This window comes from Xiphias gladius, chromosome 19 (assembly GCF_016859285.1).
Source record: "Xiphias gladius isolate SHS-SW01 ecotype Sanya breed wild chromosome 19, ASM1685928v1, whole genome shotgun sequence".
Classification (NCBI taxonomy): domain Eukaryota; kingdom Metazoa; phylum Chordata; class Actinopteri; order Istiophoriformes; family Xiphiidae; genus Xiphias; species Xiphias gladius.
In genome coordinates this window covers 17051774-17071328 of record NC_053418.1, presented here as the reverse complement: position 1 = coordinate 17071328, position 19555 = coordinate 17051774, and the positions used below count along the sequence as shown (strand labels likewise).

The following is a 19555-nucleotide window of genomic DNA, read 5'->3' as shown; positions in this document are numbered from 1 at the left end:
TGAGAGGAATCCTTGATAAACAGTTTCCTACCTGTCTCACAGCGTCCACCGGTGTAACCAGGAACACAGCTACAGGTATAGATGCTGCCAATTTTGTAGCAAGATCCTCCATTCAGACAAATGTCCTCTGTACATGAGTGTAATCCTGTTTTAAATTTAAAAAAAAAAAGCTTAATAAAGGTTGTAATAAACATAAATATATTCTGAGCTTATATATTTGTTGTATTTCAATCAAAGCCATTTGAAGAAACATACCAGGAATTTCAACAGTCTCGCCAACAACGGTGTGTCCCAAATCGAGTCCTGTATCTGGCCGGGCAGTTGTTTCGTCACCTTTTATCGGTGGTTCTCCTCCAGTAAGTGATGGAGATGCAGTTGAGTCACTTTCCAGTTTCTTCTCCTCATCAGAAAAAGATGACAGACTAGTAGCTCCAGATTCAACTAACACTGACTGGCTTTGTCCCTGTGCTGGAGACATTGTTGTGAATTCTGCATGGGTCCTTGTGGGCTTTTCAGTGTGAGGAGAGATATCTCCCTTGATTTTGCCCACAACTTTCCCAGAGGTGCTATCAACACTAGCAGATTCCACCTTTGAAGCTTTGGTAGCGTCTACCTTTAATACAGTCTGGTTTTCATCTCGGGATAGAGACTGTTCCTCCATACTGTCGATCTTTGGTTTCTTTGTAGCCATCAACTCTCCAGACACTCTCTCAGAGGTGACAGACCCACTTTCAGTCAGAGTGCTAAGGATGGAGGGTGACTTTGTCGTGGTTGATAGAAGCTCAGAGGTGATGTTCTCAACCTCATCACCTTCCATCTTAACACTGCTTGCTGCTGCCATTCTTACTTCTGAGCTGCTGGTGCTTTCTGAAACACTTTCAGAACTAGAGAGTGATGCTTCACTGACAGGAGCTGATGCAGAAGGCATGACAGTGATAGCTACTGCTACTGCAGGAGACTGGGTAGCCTTTTCTTTTGAGCTACTTTCAGTACTACTCACTGAGTCAACAGGCTTATTCTCAGATGTTTGAGAAACAGCAGTTGGTGTAGTAATGAAAACTGCTACTTCTTTTGGTTTTGCAGTTTTGTTGTATTGTGGAACTGTTCCAACCATGTCGGGATCTGGTGCTTCATAATCTGGGGTTGGATAATCTATGTTCTCATCAAGATTTTCATCTGGAGAGGATGGCATTTCAACATCTTTATCTGGAGAGGCTCCAATCTCTTCACCACTTGAAATCTGGTCAAGAGTGGGTTCAACTCTCCCATCTTCAGCTGAAGCCAATACAGCTTCAGCCACTGAAGAAGCAGCAGCAGGTACAGTTGTTGAATCTGTAATCTGTCTTGTTTCATGATTTACAATAGAGTGAACTGTTTTCAGTGACATATCCAGAGAGGAAAGATCACTGTGAGGGCCGTGTGTTAGTGTTATATCTGACTTGACTTGTTCAAATGATTCCTGGGGAGTTAATAGGTGTTGTACAGGGGAAACTGTTGTGGCAAATTGGACCATAACATCAGGCTGTGCTGGTGATGATGCTGAAAGGACATTTGAAGTAGGTTCAACAGAAATGCGTTCAGCTGGGATTGTTGTGACCACTACTTCAGTGTCTGAGCTTGTAGAGATTTTTGCAGAATGTGTATCACCAGTGGGCTGATGCGTACTTGTTAGGTCTGAATCTTGTGTCTCCTCGTTTTCGGAATCTGTTGAACCTGAATCAAGAGAAGTTGATGTCTTTGTTGACTCAAAATTGCTGGTCACAGCAGGGGATTGTTTTGCATATGCTTCAGTGATGAAGGTCTGGGGTGACTTCTCACCTGAGGATTGTTCATATGCAGATGATTCTGGCTCATCAGTTTGGGAGCTTTCCATCTCAGATGTTAAAGTACTGGCAATACTATCCATCTTAACAATACTGGACAGGGATGAAACAGTTGGAGTAACAGAGTCAGAATCAAAAATATTAGATGTCTCTCCTGTCACCATTTTGGATGATGTTGCTGATGTCTCTTCAAAGGCCTCTTGATTAGTTACATCTGATATTGAAACCACCAATGGAGTCTCAGTGCTGAACAGTGGAGACACAGTTGGGGAAAGAGCCTTGGGGATGGCTGCTTCCTCTAGAGTTTGTTCACTTGAAATCGCTGATGTTTCCAATGAGCTTGACTCTGTAAAAGATGCTGTCCCAACAGCTGCAGTTTCTTCTTCATGTTTTGCAGACTTGTCTTTCCCAAGTTTTGGAGTAATGGTTTCAACCCCGGCAGGCTCTGTCCCTCTAAAATATACTATTGCATCAGTAGGAGGTGAAGTTATTACAGCATAAGTAGATGTTTCCTGGACTTCACTGTCTTCGTTTGAGCTCCCTTCAGTATCAGTTGAAACTTCTTCGGTAATAGGTGCTCTGCTTGGCACTTCAGCTATCCTATCTTCCAGTGATGTGGTTGTAACTCCACTCTGGGGAGTCACATCACTAGGTTTAAAGTGCTGGCTTGACTCCTCATTGGGCAACATTAGGCTGGTTGTAGCCAACACAGTTTTCTCAGAGGAGATGTCAATGTGAGGATGATAAGTGAATGCAATCTCAGACCTTGCCTGTTGGAAAGTCACATCAGGTAGTGTTGTATCTGGTTCCGGGACAAAAGTGGTTACAAACTGAACCATCACATCAGGCTTTGAAGTGCTTTGTAGAAAAGAAACTGTGGCTGTAGAAACTGATTCTGTTGTAGACATAGAGGTGATGTGGTCCCTTGAGCTGTCTTCATGTGGTGGGGTTGATGTTGCTCCATCGCTAGGGGGTGAATCTGTTTCTGACATTGATGCTTTGTTTGCCTCTGCAGTCATCCCATTCGTTTGAGTTTCATCCTCCTGAGTCACTGTGATTGGTTTCTCTGTACTGAACATAGGGGAAACTGGAGTGGGTACAGTCTTTTCACTCTCAGATGTCACTGTCTTAGGTGTAGTAGTTGTTGCAGCTTCGATCTCAACCCCAGATCTCTCCACATCTGCAATATCTGTTATACTTGACGCTGAATATGTATCAGTGCTGTAGGGAGGAGATAATGTTGTTGTTGATAGCATTTGGTCAATTCTTATTGTACTGTGAAAAGGAGCAGCTGTGTGTGTCACAGGCTCTGTCAGATGAGTGTGTTCTTCTGATCTATCCTTCTCAGTAACATCAGGAGGCGATGTGACGGTTGGCTTCTTGGTGCTATAAAGACTGGAAGCAGCACTTGATACTGCAATTTCAGTTTCCCCAGTGCCCGCTTCAGGTGAAGTAACTGAAAATGTTACTGGTTCTGCCTTCCCTGTTGAAGCTGTCAGTATGCCAGAAGTTTGAACTCTTGAGGTTTCTATATCAGTAACATCTGACGTATAAGTGACAAACAGTTTCTGTGTGCTATAGAGGGATGAGGAAGCACTTGCTGGTAACTTTGTAACCTCTCCCGTGGTAGTTCTAGGTGAGGTTAGAGAGATTTGTTCTGCCCTAACTGTTGTAAATACGCCCTTAGTGAACATACTTTGGTTTTGGTCACCTGAAATCTCCTCATCTGTATCTCCCGTGTCAGGGGCAATAGTTGGTTTCTCAGTGCTGAACTGTGAGGAGGCTGTAGATTTCATTAGTTTTTCAGATGCTGTCCATCCATCCAGAGAGGACGCTGAAGTTGTCCCTGAGGTATCCATCCCAGTACCGTCGTCAGAGTCATCGCCACCTGAAGATTCATCATCAGATGCTTCACTGGTTGTTTTCACTGTGCCAGGTTCAGTTGAAAATGGTGTGTGTTGTGTGACAGTGGCTGAAGTTACAGTGGCTTGTGTGGAAATGGATGAACTTAAGGATTCATCAGTCATGTCACGTGTTGTGGCTGTTATGGATGTAGGTGAGGATGTCATTAATTTTTCTTTTTCATCTGAGCTAACCATATACTCCTCACTGAACACTGGAGTAACTGAGCCGCTGTCTGTTGTTTCAGTTAAGTTATGAGAAGGCAACGACGAGGATGCAGTGATCTCAGTGGTAGACTCAGTGACATTATCTGTGGTGTCCTCAACTGATAAATCATCCTCCACCAGCTCTGGAACTGGTTTCATATGAGTCTCGACATTGAAAACCTGATGTGAAGTAGTTAAATCGTATGTTTCTTCAGAACTTGACTTTGTGGACACAGTGGTAGATGGGGTGGCATGTGGCGATGATGTGACTGTCTCACTTGATGTCTCCATAGTAGAAACACCCTCCACAAGTGATGGTTTTGAAATGGACTGTGAATATTCATAAGATGTTGAAGCTAATGACAAATCAGTGGCTGAGGTTGCATGTAACATTACTGGTGTAGGAGTAAAGAAGGTGGCACTATCAGTCCCTGAACCCTCTGCTTCTTGTGTTATCTCCAAATTTTGTGTCATTGTAACTGCTCTGACGCCTCCAGCTTCCTCTGTCTGGATGTTTGGGTAAACTGAAGAAGAGGGAACTATGGAGACAATATCTGCATCAAGGATAGTGTCATCTTTGTTGATAAGCTCAGGAGTGGGGGTGCCTTCCCTAATACTGTCTGTAACTGCAGAGAACAGCTCATCTTCATCTTTTACATCTTCCGTGAATATGATGGTTGTGCTGGTTGATGGTTTAGACACATGTAAGACCATGGTAGGTGTTTGCTCAGTTAGGTCGGTCTTGGGTTGGCTGCTACTGGGAGTAATGATCACAACCTGTTGGTCTGTAACACTATGATATACAATGGAGGGAACTGGGGCAGACATTGATGTGAATCCATTTTGCTCATGTTCACTGCTGGAGCTTACTGTGGGGAAGTCAACTGTAGCGGGATCACCACCTGAGGCTCGAATTGTATGAGGGGACACAGTTGCATAGGAGGACTGTGTTATGTGCTCAGCTACAGTAACTTTATCTTTCCTAGTGCTTGAAACAGGAGGCTCTGTTGCTTCAGAAGTAATAGGGTTGTCTGGAGTTATTTCAGCCTCCTGTGAGGAAACCCGTTCATCAGAGGTTGGTGTGACTGAAACAAAGATTTCGGTTTCACCTATTGCTTCTCTAAATGTGACACTCTCAATCACTGACGGCTTTGATGTGAACATCACAGTGGTTTGATCACCAGAACCCTCTCCCTCTGTCAAAGTAAAATCTGGACTTTGTTTTGATTTATCAGTTGTAAAGGGAGTCGTGTTAGCTGAGTGGGTATGTGTGATAGTATACACTGTTGTTATAGCTGGCTTCTCAGTGCTGTCGAGAGAAGAAGCTGCAGTTAGAGCAGTTTTTGAAATATCTGATGTTCCACTTTCCTGCGATGCTGTTGTCGTTGTAGGTTTCTCTGTGCTGAACAAAGAAGAGGATGTACTCTTTGTACTATCAGAAGACTCGGTGTTATAAACAGCTGAAGATGACACTGAAGATGTCTGAGAGATTGTATCAGCTGAGCTACCCTGGACCGTTGAAGTGTGGACTTTTAGAAAATCTGTTGGCTTTTCAGTGCTGTACAGAGAGGAACCTGCGGTGCCAGTATGTTTTTGTGTAATAATATCATAAGTGGACTTATCTGTTGTTGTGTCACTTGGGCTCTCCTCTGTGCCAGCAGCACTAGAAGACACTCGTTTTGTAGGTGCTACAGTAATGGACATCATAGGAGGACTTGTGACTGGTACAAATGGAGTTGACCTGTCAAAAATTTCAGCACCTGAACTCTCATCCTCAGCAGCTGAGTCATCTGTGAAGATCCCACTGCCCTGCTGAGTAATATAAATCTCCGTGCTTGTCATGTGTGGAGATTGGGTTGATGACACAAATTCCTTGGTAAGCTGTGTGCTGGAGTGATCCAAGGATGTACTGCTTAACATGTCGGATGTGCTCTGAGTCTCATCTATTTCAGTTTCATCTGTAGCCACAATAAACTCATCCTGGGGTTTTGTGGTAGAGTCAGTGGATACCTCTTCACCAAAACCATCTGGACTTGACTCCAAATCATCCTCTTCAGGTGAGCCACCAGAGCTCTCCATGTCAATGTAAGTAGACGTTTTCTTTGGGGTAAACACGGTGACACTGGGGATTGCCATGGGTTGAGAGGTTTCAATTTTATAGGGACTTGTTGTGATAGTCATATGCTCTCCATCATGTTTTTCCTCCACAAATGTGGATGTTATTGATGGTCTAAATGTGGTTGTTGCTAAGGTTGTTTGTTCCACCGAGGGGCGCTCAGCTGCTGTTGGCGTTTCTGGGGGAGTTCCATCTGTGGATGCAAATATGTCATCTCCTGAGCTCTCTACTTCACTAAACTCACCACTTCCTGACTCTGACATTGATAGTGGCATTGCTTCAGTTGTGGCAGATGTGCTTGGAGAGACAGAAAATTGGGTAGCATTTGCAGTCTCCTCTCTCATGAACTGTGATAAGGATTGGGTTGATGATTCAACGCCAGGCTGTGATGTGCTCTGAGTCTTAGCTATCTGACTTTCATCTGTTGCTGCAGAGAATGGCAATTTCCTTTGAGATTCACTGGGGTCAGTTGGTAGCACAGATGTTGGTTTCTCAGTACTGTAGAAAGAAGAGGCTACAGTTACATGAGACTTTAAAACTTCAGTTGTTTCAGTTTCAGGTAATGCTGTTGTCAATAATGGCTTCTTGGTGCTAATCACTGAAGACACTGTGGTAGCTGTTCTTGTTTCTTTTGTGAGAACCTCTGTAATGGATGTTTCATCTGTTGCAGTGCTCTTTGTTGTTTCTGCAAACACTGCTGCTGGTTTCTCTGTGCTGAACATGGAAGAGGATGTACTCTTTGTACTATCAGAAGACTCGGTGTTATAAACAGCTGAAGATGACACTGAAGATGTCTGAGAGATTGTATCAGCTGAGCTACCCTGGACCGTTGAAGTGTGGACTTTTAGAAAATCTGTTGGCTTTTCAGTGCTGTACAGAGAGGAACCTGCGGTGCCAGTATGTTTTTGTGTAATAATATCATAAGTGGACTTATCTGTTGTTTGGTCACTTGGGCTCTCCTCTGTGCCAGCAGCACTAGAAGACACTCGTTTTGTAGGTGCTACCGTAATGGACATCATAGGAGGACTTGTGACTGGTACAAATGGAGTTGACCTGTCAAAAATTTCAGCACCTGAACTCTCATCCTCAGCAGCTGAGTCATCTGTGAAGATCCCACTGCCCTGCTGAGTAATGTAAATCTCAGTGCTTGTCATGTGTGGAGATTGGGTTGATGACACAAATTCCTTGGTAAGCTGTGTGCTGGAGTGATCCAAGGATGTACTGCTTAACATGTCGGATGTGCTCTGAGTCTCATCTATTTCAGTTTCATCTGTAGCCACAATAAACTCATCCTGGGGTTTTGTGGTAGAGTCAGTGGATACCTCTTCACCAAAACCATCTGGACTTGACTCCAAATCATCCTCTTCAGGTGAGCCACCAGAGCTCTCCATGTCAATGTAAGTAGACGTTTCTTTGGACACGTAGCTTCACACTGGGGATTGCCATGGGTTGAGAGGTTTCAATTTTATAGGGACTTGTTGTGATAGTCATATGCTCTCCATCATGTTTTCCTCCACAAATGTGGATGTTATTGATGGTCTAAATGTGGTTGTTGCTAAGGTTGTTTGTTCCACCGAGGGGCGCTCAGCTGCTGTTGGCGTTTCTAGGGGAGTTCCATCTGTGGATGCAAATATGTCATCTCCTGAGCTCTCTACTTCACTAAACTCACCACTTCCTGACTCTGACATTGATAGTGGCATTGCTTCAGTTGTGGCAGATGTGCTTGGAGAGACAGAAAATTGGGTAGCATTTGCAGTCTCCTCTCTCATGAACTGTGATAAGGATTGGGTTGATGATTCAACGCCAGGCTGTGATGTGCTCTGAGTCTTAGCTATCTGACTTTCATCTGTTGCTGCAGAGAATGGCAATTTCCTTTGAGATTCACTGGGGTCAGTTGGTAGCACAGATGTTGGTTTCTCAGTACTGTAGAAAGAAGAGGCTACAGTTACATGAGACTTTAAAACTTCAGTTGTTTCAGTTTCAGGTAATGCTGTTGTCAATAATGGCTTCTTGGTGCTAATCACTGAAGACACTGTGGTAGCTGTACTTGTTTCTTTTGTGAGAACCTCTGTAATGGATGTTTCATCTGTTGCAGTGCTCTTTGTTGTTTCTGCAAACACTGCTGCTGGTTTCTCTGTGCTGAACATGGAAGAAACAGGGGTAGCGGCAATATCATCTGAACCCTCTTCATCAGTGAATAATGACCTTGAGTCCGTGGTAAAAGCAGTGCTAGTAGCTTTAACAGTTGTTCTCACAAAGCTAGGTAAGGATTCAACTAATACGAAGCCTGTGCTGATGCTGTAGTCCACTTCCTCATCGGGTTGTACTGAGGGTGTAACATTTGAAGCTGTCACAGCAGAGATCTGAGTAAACATGTCAGGAGTTTGGTCCCCAGAGCCCTCTTCATGCACCATGCTAGTTGAAACTGCAGTGGGTTTTTCAGTACTATACAGAGGTGAAGAAACATCTGTTGAACTTAGAACTGCTACATTTGCACTTCCTACAGTTGTCATCACACGTTTCTCTGTGCTGAATACAGAAGATGATGAGACATTGATGGGAGGAGATAGAGGTTCCTTGGTTAAAATATTATCAAGACTTTGACTTCCAGTACTCTCATCAAAGGCAGTTGTGAACACAGTTTCTGAACTTAATGTGTGCTTTTCTGTGCTTTCTGTATCAGAAGAAATGGATCTCTCAGTACTGTACAAAGAAGATGTAATAACAGTAGATTCTGAACTATCACTTGTTCTAGTAGCAAGTGATGCTGTTGTTACTGCTGGTTTTGCTGTGCTGAACATTGAAGAGTTGGGTGATGATGTTTTACCAGCAACTTTGGTGGTAAAATCAGGGGTTTGATGAATAAAATCAGTGTCATCAATGATAGGAATGAATGGCCTTGTGGAGCTTGAAGATGTAGTAGCTGTTTCCTGCGAGCTGCCAATCACTATATCTGAGTGGCTGCTTGGTTCTGCTGTATGGTCTGTAGTTGGCAACGAAGACAGGGCGGATGATTCCTCTGAAAAAATTTCAGTTGTTTGCCCTGTTGAGATGTAATCCTCTGTCAAACTGATTGAAGAACCAGTCTCAAATTCATCAATTATTGGGATGGCTGATGTTTTTTCTGTGCTTATCCACTTTTGAGGTTGTTGTGTAATTGTAATATCTGATGTTGACTGCAGAAGTGTGGTAGCTGTGGTCCCTGGCATTGTAGACTGACTGGAGAGATCAGTGAGTAAAATCATACTTGTTGACATTAAGCGATTGGTGCTGGGCTCACCAGGGCTCTCTTCATCTGTTTTTGGGAGAGTAGAACCTTCCTCTGATGTACCTGAATCTTCCTCTGTCTGATTTCTTGCAACAGTCTCTTGTGTTTGAGGTAAAACTGATGTCAGTTTTTCAGTACTGTACAGTGATGAGGCTGGGGTAGTAGTTGTTTTTGAAGTATCACTTATTTCGGATAGACGTGATGCTGTGACTGATGGTGACTCTGTATTCAACATAGAAGAGAGAGTGGTTGTTGTGATGACTGACTCTTCAGTCAAATCACTAGTGCTGTCTCCAGAATTCTCTGTGATAATGAGGAATGATGCTGTTTCAGGTTTAGCAGTTGATCCACTAATGGAAGGAATGGACTCCACCATTGTAGGTTCACTGATAATATCTTCATCCTCAATATCTGGAACAGTAGATGATATAACAGGAGACAAACTTGGAATCAATGTTATTGAACTTGTCAGTGTCTCATCAGAGATGGGAGAAACTGATGGTTCTCCTGCAAGTGATGGCTTTTTTGTCTCATCTATTTCAAGACTTTCATTTGTTCCAGGTGACATTATTGTCGGTGTCACAGTGCTAAATGAAGATGAAGATGTACCTGTGACAGAAGAGGTTGGAGTGAACATGTCTGGGGTTTGGTCACCTGAGCCCTCTTCATGTACTGCAGTAATGCCAGAAAATACATCTGTCTGATCAGTAACAGGAGAAAGAGAGGGCTTTTCTTTCTGACCTGTGAAATCAATGCCTTCTTCCACAACTGGCAGTGCTGTTGGCTTCTCCGTGCTGAACAACGATGAAGCTGTAGGAGCTAAAGTGTCTTTGATGAACATATCGGTTGTCTGCTCACCTGAGCTCTCTTCATCTGTTGTTGGTGAAGTAGAACTTTTCTCTGTTGTTACTGAACCTTCTTCTGTCTGACTTGTGGTGACAGTCTCTTGTGTTTCAGGGGACACTGATTTCAGTTTCTCAGTACTGTACAGTGATGAGGCTGGGGTAGCAGTTGTTTTTGAAGTATCACTTATTACGGATAGACGTGATGCTGTGACTGATGGTGACTCTGTATTCAACATAGAAGAGAGAGTGGTTGTTGTGATGACTGACTCTTCAGTCAAATCACTAATGCTGTCTCCAGAATTCTCTGTGATAATGAGGAATGATGCTGTTTCAGGTTTAGCAGTTGATCCACTAATGGAAGGAATGGACTCCACCATTGAAGGTTCACTGATAATATCTTCATCCTCAATATCTGGAACAGTAGATGATATAACAGGAGACAAACTTGGAATCAATGTTATTGAACTTGTCAGTGTCTCATCAGAGATGGGAGAAACTGATGGTTCTCCTGCAAGTGATGGCTTTTTTGTCTCATCTTTTTCAAGACTTTCATTTGTTCCAGGTGACATTATTGTCGGTGTCACAGTGCTAAATGAAGATGAAGATGTACCTGTGACAGAAGAGGTTGGAGTGAACATGTCTGGGGTTTGGTCACCTGAGCCCTCTTCATGTACTGCAGTAATGCCAGAAAATACATCTGTCTGATCAGTAACAGGAGAAAATGAGGGCTTTTCTTTCTGACCTGTGAAATCACTGTCTTCTTCCACAACTGGCAGTGCTGTTGGCTTCTCCGTGCTGAACAACGATGAAGCTGTAGGAGCTAAAGTGTCTTTGATGAACATATCGGTTGTCTGCTCACCTGAGCTCTTTTCATCTGTTGTTGGTGAAGTAGAACTTTTCTCTGTTGTTACTGAACCTTCTTCTGTCTGACTTGTGGTGACAGTCTCTTGTGTTTCAGGGGACACTGATTTCAGTTTCTCAGTACTGTACAGTGATGAGGCTGGGGTAGCAGTTGTTTTTGAAGTATCACTTATTACGGATAGACGTGATGCTGTGACTGATGGTGACTCTGTATTCAACATAGAAGAGAGAGTGGTTGTTGTGATGACTGACTCTTCAGTCAAATCACTAGTGCTGTCTCCAGAATTCTCTGTGATAATGAGGAATGATGCTGTTTCAGGTTTAGCAGTTGATCCACTAATGGAAGGAATGGACTCCACCATTGAAGGTTCACTGATAACATCTTCATCCTCAATATCTGGAACAGTAGATGATATAACAGGAGACAAACTTGGAATCAATGTTATTGAACTTGTCAGTGTCTCATCAGAGATGGGAGAAACTGATGGTTCTCTTGCAAGTGATGGCTTTTTTGTCTCATCTATTTCAAGACTTTCATTTTTTCCAGGTGACATTATTGTCGGAGTCACAGTGCTAAATGAAGATGAAGATGTACCTGAGACAGAAGAAGTTGGAGTGAACCTGTCTGGGGTTTGGTCACCTGAGCCCTCTTCATGTACTGCAGTAATGCCAGAAAATACATCTGTCTGATCAGTAACAGGAGAAAATGAGGGCTTTTCTTTCTGACCTGTGAAATCACTGTCTTCTTCCACAACTGGCAGTGCTGTTGGCTTCTCCGTGCTGAACAACGATGAAGCTGTAGGAGCTAAAGTGTCTTTGATGAACATATCGGTTGTCTGCTCACCTGAGCTCTCTTCATCTGTTGTTGGTGAAGTAGAACTTTTCTCTGGTGTTACTGAACCTTCTTCTGTCTGACTTGTGGTGACAGTCTCTTGTGTTTCAGGGGACACTGATTTCAGTTTCTCAGTACTGTACAGTGCTGAGGCTGGGGTAGCAGCTGTTTTTGAAATATCACTTATTATGGATAGACGTGATGCTGTAACTGATGGTGACTTTGTATTCAACATAGAAGAGAGAGTGGTTGTTGTGATGATTGACTCTTCAGTCAAATCACTAGTGCTGTCTCCAGAATTCTCTGTGATAGTGAGGAATGATGCTGTTTCAGGTTTAGCAGTTGATCCACTAATGGAAGGAATGGACTCCACCATTGTAGGTTCACTGATAATATCTTCATCCTCAATATCTGGAACAGTAGATGATATAACAGGAGACAAACTTGGAATCAATGTTATTGAACTTGTCAGTGTCTCATCAGAGATGGGAGAAACTGATGGTTCTCTTGCAAGTGATGGCTTTTTTGTCTCATCTATTTCAAGACTTTCATTTTTTCCAGGTGACATTATTGTCGGAGTCACAGTGCTAAATGAAGATGAAGATGTACCTGAGACAGAAGAAGTTGGAGTGAACCTGTCTGGGGTTTGGTCACCTGAGCCCTCTTCATGTACTGCAGTAATGCCAGAAAATACATCTGTCTGATCAGTAACAGGAGAAAATGAGGGCTTTTCTTTCTGACCTGTGAAATCACTGTCTTCTTCCACAACTGGCAGTGCTGTTGGCTTCTCCGTGCTGAACAACGATGAAGCTGTAGGAGCTAAAGTGTCTTTGATGAACATATCGGTTGTCTGCTCACCTGAGCTCTCTTCATCTGTTGTTGGTGAAGTAGAACTTTTCTCTGGTGTTACTGAACCTTCTTCTGTCTGACTTGTGGTGACAGTCTCTTGTGTTTCAGGGGACACTGATTTCAGTTTCTCAGTACTGTACAGTGATGAGGCTGGGGTAGCAGTTGTTTTTGAAGTATCACTTATTACGGATAGACGTGATGCTGTGACTGATGGTGACTCTGTATTCAACATAGAAGAGAGAGTGGTTGTTGTGATGACTGACTCTTCAGTCAAATCACTAGTGCTGTCTCCAGAATTCTCTGTGATAATGAGGAATGATGCTGTTTCAGGTTTAGCAGTTGATCCACTAATGGAAGGAATGGACTCCACCATTGAAGGTTCACTGATAATATCTTCATCCTCAATATCTGGAACAGTAGATGATATAACAGGAGACAAACTTGGAATCAATGTTATTGAACTTGTCAGTGTCTCATCAGAGATGGGAGAAACTGATGGTTCTCTTGCAAGTGATGGCTTTTTTGTCTCATCTATTTCAAGACTTTCATTTGTTCCAGGTGACATTATTGTCGGAGTCACAGTGCTAATTGAAGATGAAGATGTACCTGTGAGAGAAGAAGTTGGAGTGAACCTGTCTGGGGTTTGGTCACCTGAGCCCTCTTCATGTACTGCAGTAATGCCAGAAAATACATCTGTCTGATCAGTAACAGCAGAAAACGAGGGCTTTTCTTTCTGACCTGTGAAATCACTGTCTTCTTCCACAACTGGCAGTGCTGTTGGCTTCTCCGTGCTGAACAACGATGAAGCTGTAGGAGCTAAAGTGTCTTTGATGAACATATCGGTTGTCTGCTCACCTGAGCTCTCTTCATCTGTTGTTGGTGAAGTAGAACTTTTCTCTGTTGTTACTGAACCTTCTTCTATCTGACTTGTGGTGACAGTCTCTTGTGTTTCAGGGGACACTGATTTCAGTTTCTCAGTACTGTACAGTGATGAGGCTGGGGTAGCAGTTGTTTTTGAAGTATCACTTATTACGGATAGACGTGATGCTGTGACTGATGGTGACTCTGTATTCAACATAGAAGAGAGAGTGGTTGTTGTGATGATTGACTCTTCAGTTAACTCACTAGTGCTGTCTCCAGAATTCTCTGCATCTGTGGTAACAAGGAATGATGATGTTTCAGGTTTAGCAGTTGAACGAATGATGAAAGGAATGGATTCCACCATTGTAGGTTCACTGATAATATCTTCATCCTCAATATCTAGAACAGTAGATGATATAACAGGAGACAAACTTGGAATCACTGTTATTGAGCTTAATAGTGACCCATCAGAGATGGGAGAAACTGATGGTTCTCCTGTAAGTGATGGAATTTTTGTCTCATCAGTTTCACGGCTGTCTTTTAATCCAGCACCAGTTCTGAATAAAGTTGAAGCCGTACCTACAACAGAATAGGTTGCAGTGAATATGTCTAGGTTTTGGTCCCCTGAGCCCTCTTCATCTAATGGAGTGAGGACAGAAGTATTTTTGGTATCAGTAACAGGAGAAAATGAGGGCTTTTCTGTTTGTCTCGTGATAGCACTGTCTTGTTCCTCTTCTTCCTTTGCCTGACTTGTGGTAACAGTCTCTTGTGTTTCAGGTGACACTGGTGTCAGTTTCTCACTACTGTAGAGTGATGAAGCTTCTGTAACAGCAGTTGTTGAAGTATCGCTAGTTTCAGATTCACGTAATGCTGTGACTGATGGTGACTCTGTCCTGAAATTTGAAGGGACAGTTGTTGCAGTGAAGACTGACTCTTCAATGAACTCAGTAGTGCTGTCTCCAGAATTTTCTATATCTGTGATAATGAGGAATGATGAATTTTCAGGTTTAACAGTTGATCCACTGAAGAAATGAATGGACTCCACCATTGTAGGCTCAATGCTAATATCTTCATCCTCAATTTCTGTAAAGGTAGTTGATATAACAGAAGCCAAACTTGGAATTAATGTTATTGAACTTGTTAGTGTCTCATCAGAGATAGGAGAAACTGATGGTTCTCCTCTAAATGATGACATTTCTGTCTCATCAGTAATAGGAAAAAATGAGGGCTTTTCTGTCTGTTTTGTGAAAGCACTGTCTTGTTCCTCACCTGGCAGTGCTGTTGGCTTCTCAGTGTTGAACAAGAAGGAAGCTGTAGGAGCTGGAGTGTCTTTGCTGGACAGATCAGCTGTCTGTTCACCTGAGCTCTCTTCCTCTGGTGTTGGGGAAGTAGAGCCTTTCTCTGGTGTTAATGAATCTTCTTCTGTCAGACTTGTAATTACATTTGCTTGTGTTTCAGGTGATACTGATGTTGGTTTCTCTGTTCTGGAAAGTGATGAAGCCACAGTGACAGTTTCCTTTAACGTAACACTCATTGATGTAGTCTCGGTGCTAGACCCTGAGGAGACGGTGGCTATTGAAATTAGTGACTCTCCAGTAAAATCAACATTGCTGTATCCAGAACTTTCAGTATCAGTGGTAGTGAAAAATGTTAATGATGATGTTTCAGGTTCCATGGTTGTTCCACTGAAGGAAGGAATGGACTTCACCATTGGTGGCTCAATGCTAATCAATCCATCCCCAGTGTCTGGAACAGTAGATGATATAACAGAAGCTAAACTTGGAATCGGTGTTATTGAGCTTGTTAGTGTCTCATCAGAAACTGGAGAAAATGTTAGTTCTCTTGTGAGTGAGGGCATTTTTATGTTACGTGTTTCAAGACTTCCTGTTGTTCCAGGTGAAATTGATGTTGGTGCCTCAGTGCTGTAGAGAGAAGACATACCTGTGACAGCAGAGGTCGGACTGAATATGTCTGGGGTGTTGTCACCTGAACCATCTTTATCTGCTGGAGTTATGACGGAAAATTTCTCTGTCTCATCTGAAACTGAGGGTTTTTCTGTCTGATCTGTGAAAGAACTGTCTTGTTCCCCAACTGGCAATGCTGTCGACTTCTCTGTGCTGAACAACGAAGAAGCCGTGGGAGCAGAAGTTTGTTTGCTGGACATCTCAGTTGTCTGTTCATCTGAGCTCTCTTCATTTGTTGTTAGGAGACTAGAACTTGCCTCTGCAGTTACTGACTCTTCATCAATCTTACTTGTAACAGTCTCTTGAGTTTTACCTGACAATGATGTTGGTTTCTCAGTACTGTAGAATGATGAAGCTGTAGTACCAGCTATTTTTGAAGTATCACTTATTTCAGCTTCTTTTTCAATGTCTGTGAGAATCAAGAGTGATGTTGTTTCTGGTTTTGAGGTTGAGCCGCTGAAGGAAGGAATCGATTCAACTATTGCATTTTCACTGTTAATAATGTCGTCATCAATGTCGGAAACAGTAGGCAATATATCAGAGACTGAAATCAGCGACTTTTTATTTGAGCTTGATGTGGTCATATCTGAGACCGAAGAAACTGATGGTGATAGAATTGTTGTCTTTTCCGTTTCACCAGTTTCTGTTGTTGCAGGTGACATCACTGTTGGTTGTTTAGTGCTGTAGAGAGAAGACGTAATGATAGAAGAGGTTTGAGAGAAATTGTCATGGGTTTGGTCACCTGAGCCCTCTTCAATGGTTCGAGTGAGAACAGAACTTTTCTCAGTCTGATAAGTCACTGAAGTAAGTGAGGGCTTTTCTTCCTGATCTTTGACAGCAATGTCTTGTTCCTCAACTGGATGTGCTGTTGGCTTCTCAGTGCTAAACAGAGAGGAGGCTGCAGCTGTAACAAAGTGTGTTCTTGAATCTTCAGCTGTCCGTTTGCCTGAGCTTTCTTCATCTGTAATGATTTTTATTGAGACTGTCTCTGCCAGGCCAGAGGCAGTAGATGTGCTTAGTTGTAATGAAACTGCTGTTTGCTTTGTCTCTTCATACAATGTTGTTGGTTTCTCAGTGCTGTACACAGACGATTTTGTTGTTTGCCCTACATAGCTCACCTCTGCTGCTGAAGTGGGTTGTGTGCTGTCAGTGAAGCCACCAACTACTGGTTCCGGTGAAATGGATGGTTTTTCCATGTGTTCTTTTGTCACTTCCCTGCCTGTGTTAAATGTAGAGGAGGGAGTTGAGGTCATGCTGATGTCAGAAGAAAACTCAGTCCTTAATGTTTCTTCTGATGATGCTTCTGTAATTCCACCCTTTGATGTTTCAGGTGATATTGTCTGGCCTTCAGAGCTCACTTCATCTACGGGTGTGAAAATTGAGCTAACTTCAGATGTAACTGATATCCTTTCAGTAGTTGTGAGCAGATGAGCTACTGTGCCAGCTGTGGTTGAACCATAAGATTTTTCATATTGTGTTGTTTCTGTAACAGCTTTCTCTGTGCTAAGCATGCTAGCTGCTGCAGTAGCTTCTATTGATGTTGTAACAGATGTTTGGTCATCTGCACTTTTTCCAGCAGTACTAGGCTGAAATGAACCTTTCTCTGTAATGCTACTTACTGAGATCACTGTTGAAGGTTGTGTTTGAGTTGTGTCCTTCGTTACACCTGAAATTTCCACTTTTGAAATTGCAGTTGAAACAGACTCATCTGGTTTGATAGGAGAAGCAGGGGTGGCCACAGATGATGAAGTTTGATCTATTGAAGCCTCCATATCTGTGAAACCGGTGGCAGTTTCCTCACTAGTATCGACTTTTTGGTCAGGTAAATCAGTCATTACTGATTCACTTTCTGTTGAGTATTGACTGAAAAATTCAGTGAATGAAGCCATTGTTGTCTTGATAATTTCAATAGCAGTGTATAAGGGGGAAGCAGTGGTTGCAATAGATTCATGAGAGGGAAGAGATGTTTCATCTTGTTTCCTCTCCTCGTGTGCAGTGGTGGTTGCTGAAGTTTCTTCCGACTCACCAGTGGCGGGAACAGATGTTTTACCTGTGCCTGCTGTTTGTACTGATTGTGATGTTACTTCCCTCTCCCTTGCTTGATCTGTCGTTTGTGTAGGGCTTAAACTTGAAGATGTTGCAGTCCCTGCAGAAGTATGTGATGGAGGGCTGGTTGTAAACAAGTTTACTGTTTGGACCCCTGAACCCTCCTCCTCTGGTATAGACATTGCATCAGTCGCAGCTTTCTCAGTAGGTGAGATGAAAAGTACTTGGCTGACTGTACTCCTTCCCTGACTTATCACTGTCCCCTCTGAAGTTTCAGCCAGGGTAGGTGCAACAGATGATGAGGATTCAATGCTGCCTAAATCTATGGCTGGTGTTATCTCAGTCTTGGCTGTCTGTTCAGGAGAGGCTGATCTACTAGATACTGAAGGAGTCACTGTACTGAAGGCAAACTCTTTTGGGGTTTGGGTCTCTTTCCCTCCCGCCACATCTTGACTGAAGCTCTGTGAGTCACTAGTTGTTGATGTTGGTGTTTTCCCATCAGAGTCATCAGAGGAGGGAGTGGACACACTCTGTAACGTAGAGTGATTGCTGTCTTCTGCAGCTGGAGTGGAAGATGTGCTCTTTGTTTCCCCTGTGATTTCCTCTTTATCCATGGCTCTGTGAAGTTCAGTTGAAGAAATATCAGAGAATTTGTCCTCTGCTTCCCCTGTCTGAGTCACTTCTGAGTCATCTTTTACAGAAGTTGGAGTCCTCCCTGACTCGTCTACCTCTTCTTGTAAAGATGTGGTAATGACAGTAGTGGTTTCCTTATCAGCCTTTGTTGTTTGGGTTTCTCCAGTTTTTTTGGTGATCTGTGGCTCAGCCGGTGTTACTGTAGGAACAAAGTCAGCAGAGTTAGCTGGGACATCACTCATCCCCCCTGTGACATTTGTGGCAGCTGGACCAGCTTCAGTTTTCTGTGTAGTTTTGGATGGAATCTTGCCCTCCACTGTTGAGACTGGAACCGAGGTTGAGTGTTTCTGTGTGGGGCCATTTGTGCTCAGGTCATTTTCTTTAGGGAGTATGTGAGGAGGTGTTGATTCAACTATTGGGATTATATCAGGATCATATTCATCAACATCTGGGATCAATGTAGAGACCAATACTTCTGTGGGTTCCTCCATAGATTCAGTGGAGCCATTAAGATGATTGGTCCTACTAGAATCAAACACCTTGGTTATTTCATCGCTTGCTCCCAGAGTTGTCACATTTGTCAAAATCTGGGTACCTTTGGCCTCTATGTCTTCTGGGCTCTGTGGCTCTAATGTGATCTCATGTTTACCATTTATAAAACTAACAGCTGGAGTGAGGGTTGGAGTGCCTTGAGAGAAAAGGTCTGGGTCTCCACTCTGCAGGATGGGTGCACCATCGGCTATGGAGGGGGTTGGATGGTCAGGCACAACTGGTATGGCAGGAGACTGAAAATCTTGCAGCTGTTGAGCCTGGTCAACTGTAAAGAAAATAAAGAAATATAAGGGCAGACTGTGACATTTTGAGTGCAAAGCAATTCAGCATTCTGAATTTTTTTTTTTTCTCAATTAAGCATTCCTTCTCAAAACTGGATTGGTGAGTTCTATGTCTGTACACTTGTAAAAATACTTACTGTTCACTGCATCTGCTACTGAGCCAATAAATTTAAAAAAAAAATACAAATAGAAGATTTGAATGATTGATGAATTTCACAGTTCTTATTAGTGTTAATAATTCTTTAAACCTAAAAAAGTTCTGAAATAAGCAAACATTACGAAACATTGCAAATAAATCTCTTTCCAAAATATTTGAAAGCTTTTGCTTATTAGTGTCTGAACTTCAACCAAACCATAAATAAAACGTTTTATTAAGGGGATCATCCCGAATGTGGCTGTTTTTAGTGAGATGCTCCATGAGCTCATATTGCTGTTTTTTATTCATTTATTTGTTGATTTTTGTATATCATGTCATATATGAGGTATTTTATGTTTGTTGTTGTATATGTTGGATTT

At 42.7% G+C, this 19555-nt stretch overlaps 1 protein-coding gene across 1 annotated transcript in view; it reads right to left on the bottom strand.

Annotated features, from left to right (window-relative positions):
- Positions 1-35: 35 nt before the first annotated feature.
- vcana (versican a) overlaps positions 36-19555 on the bottom strand; it is a gene marked incomplete at its 3' end in the record, with an annotated part of 46579 nt that continues 27059 nt past the window's right edge. Inside the window, exon 6 of the mRNA XM_040154700.1 lies at positions 36-145. Within this exon, the coding sequence (XP_040010634.1) occupies positions 36-145 (110 nt within the window). The remainder of the gene's footprint in view (positions 146-19555) is intronic.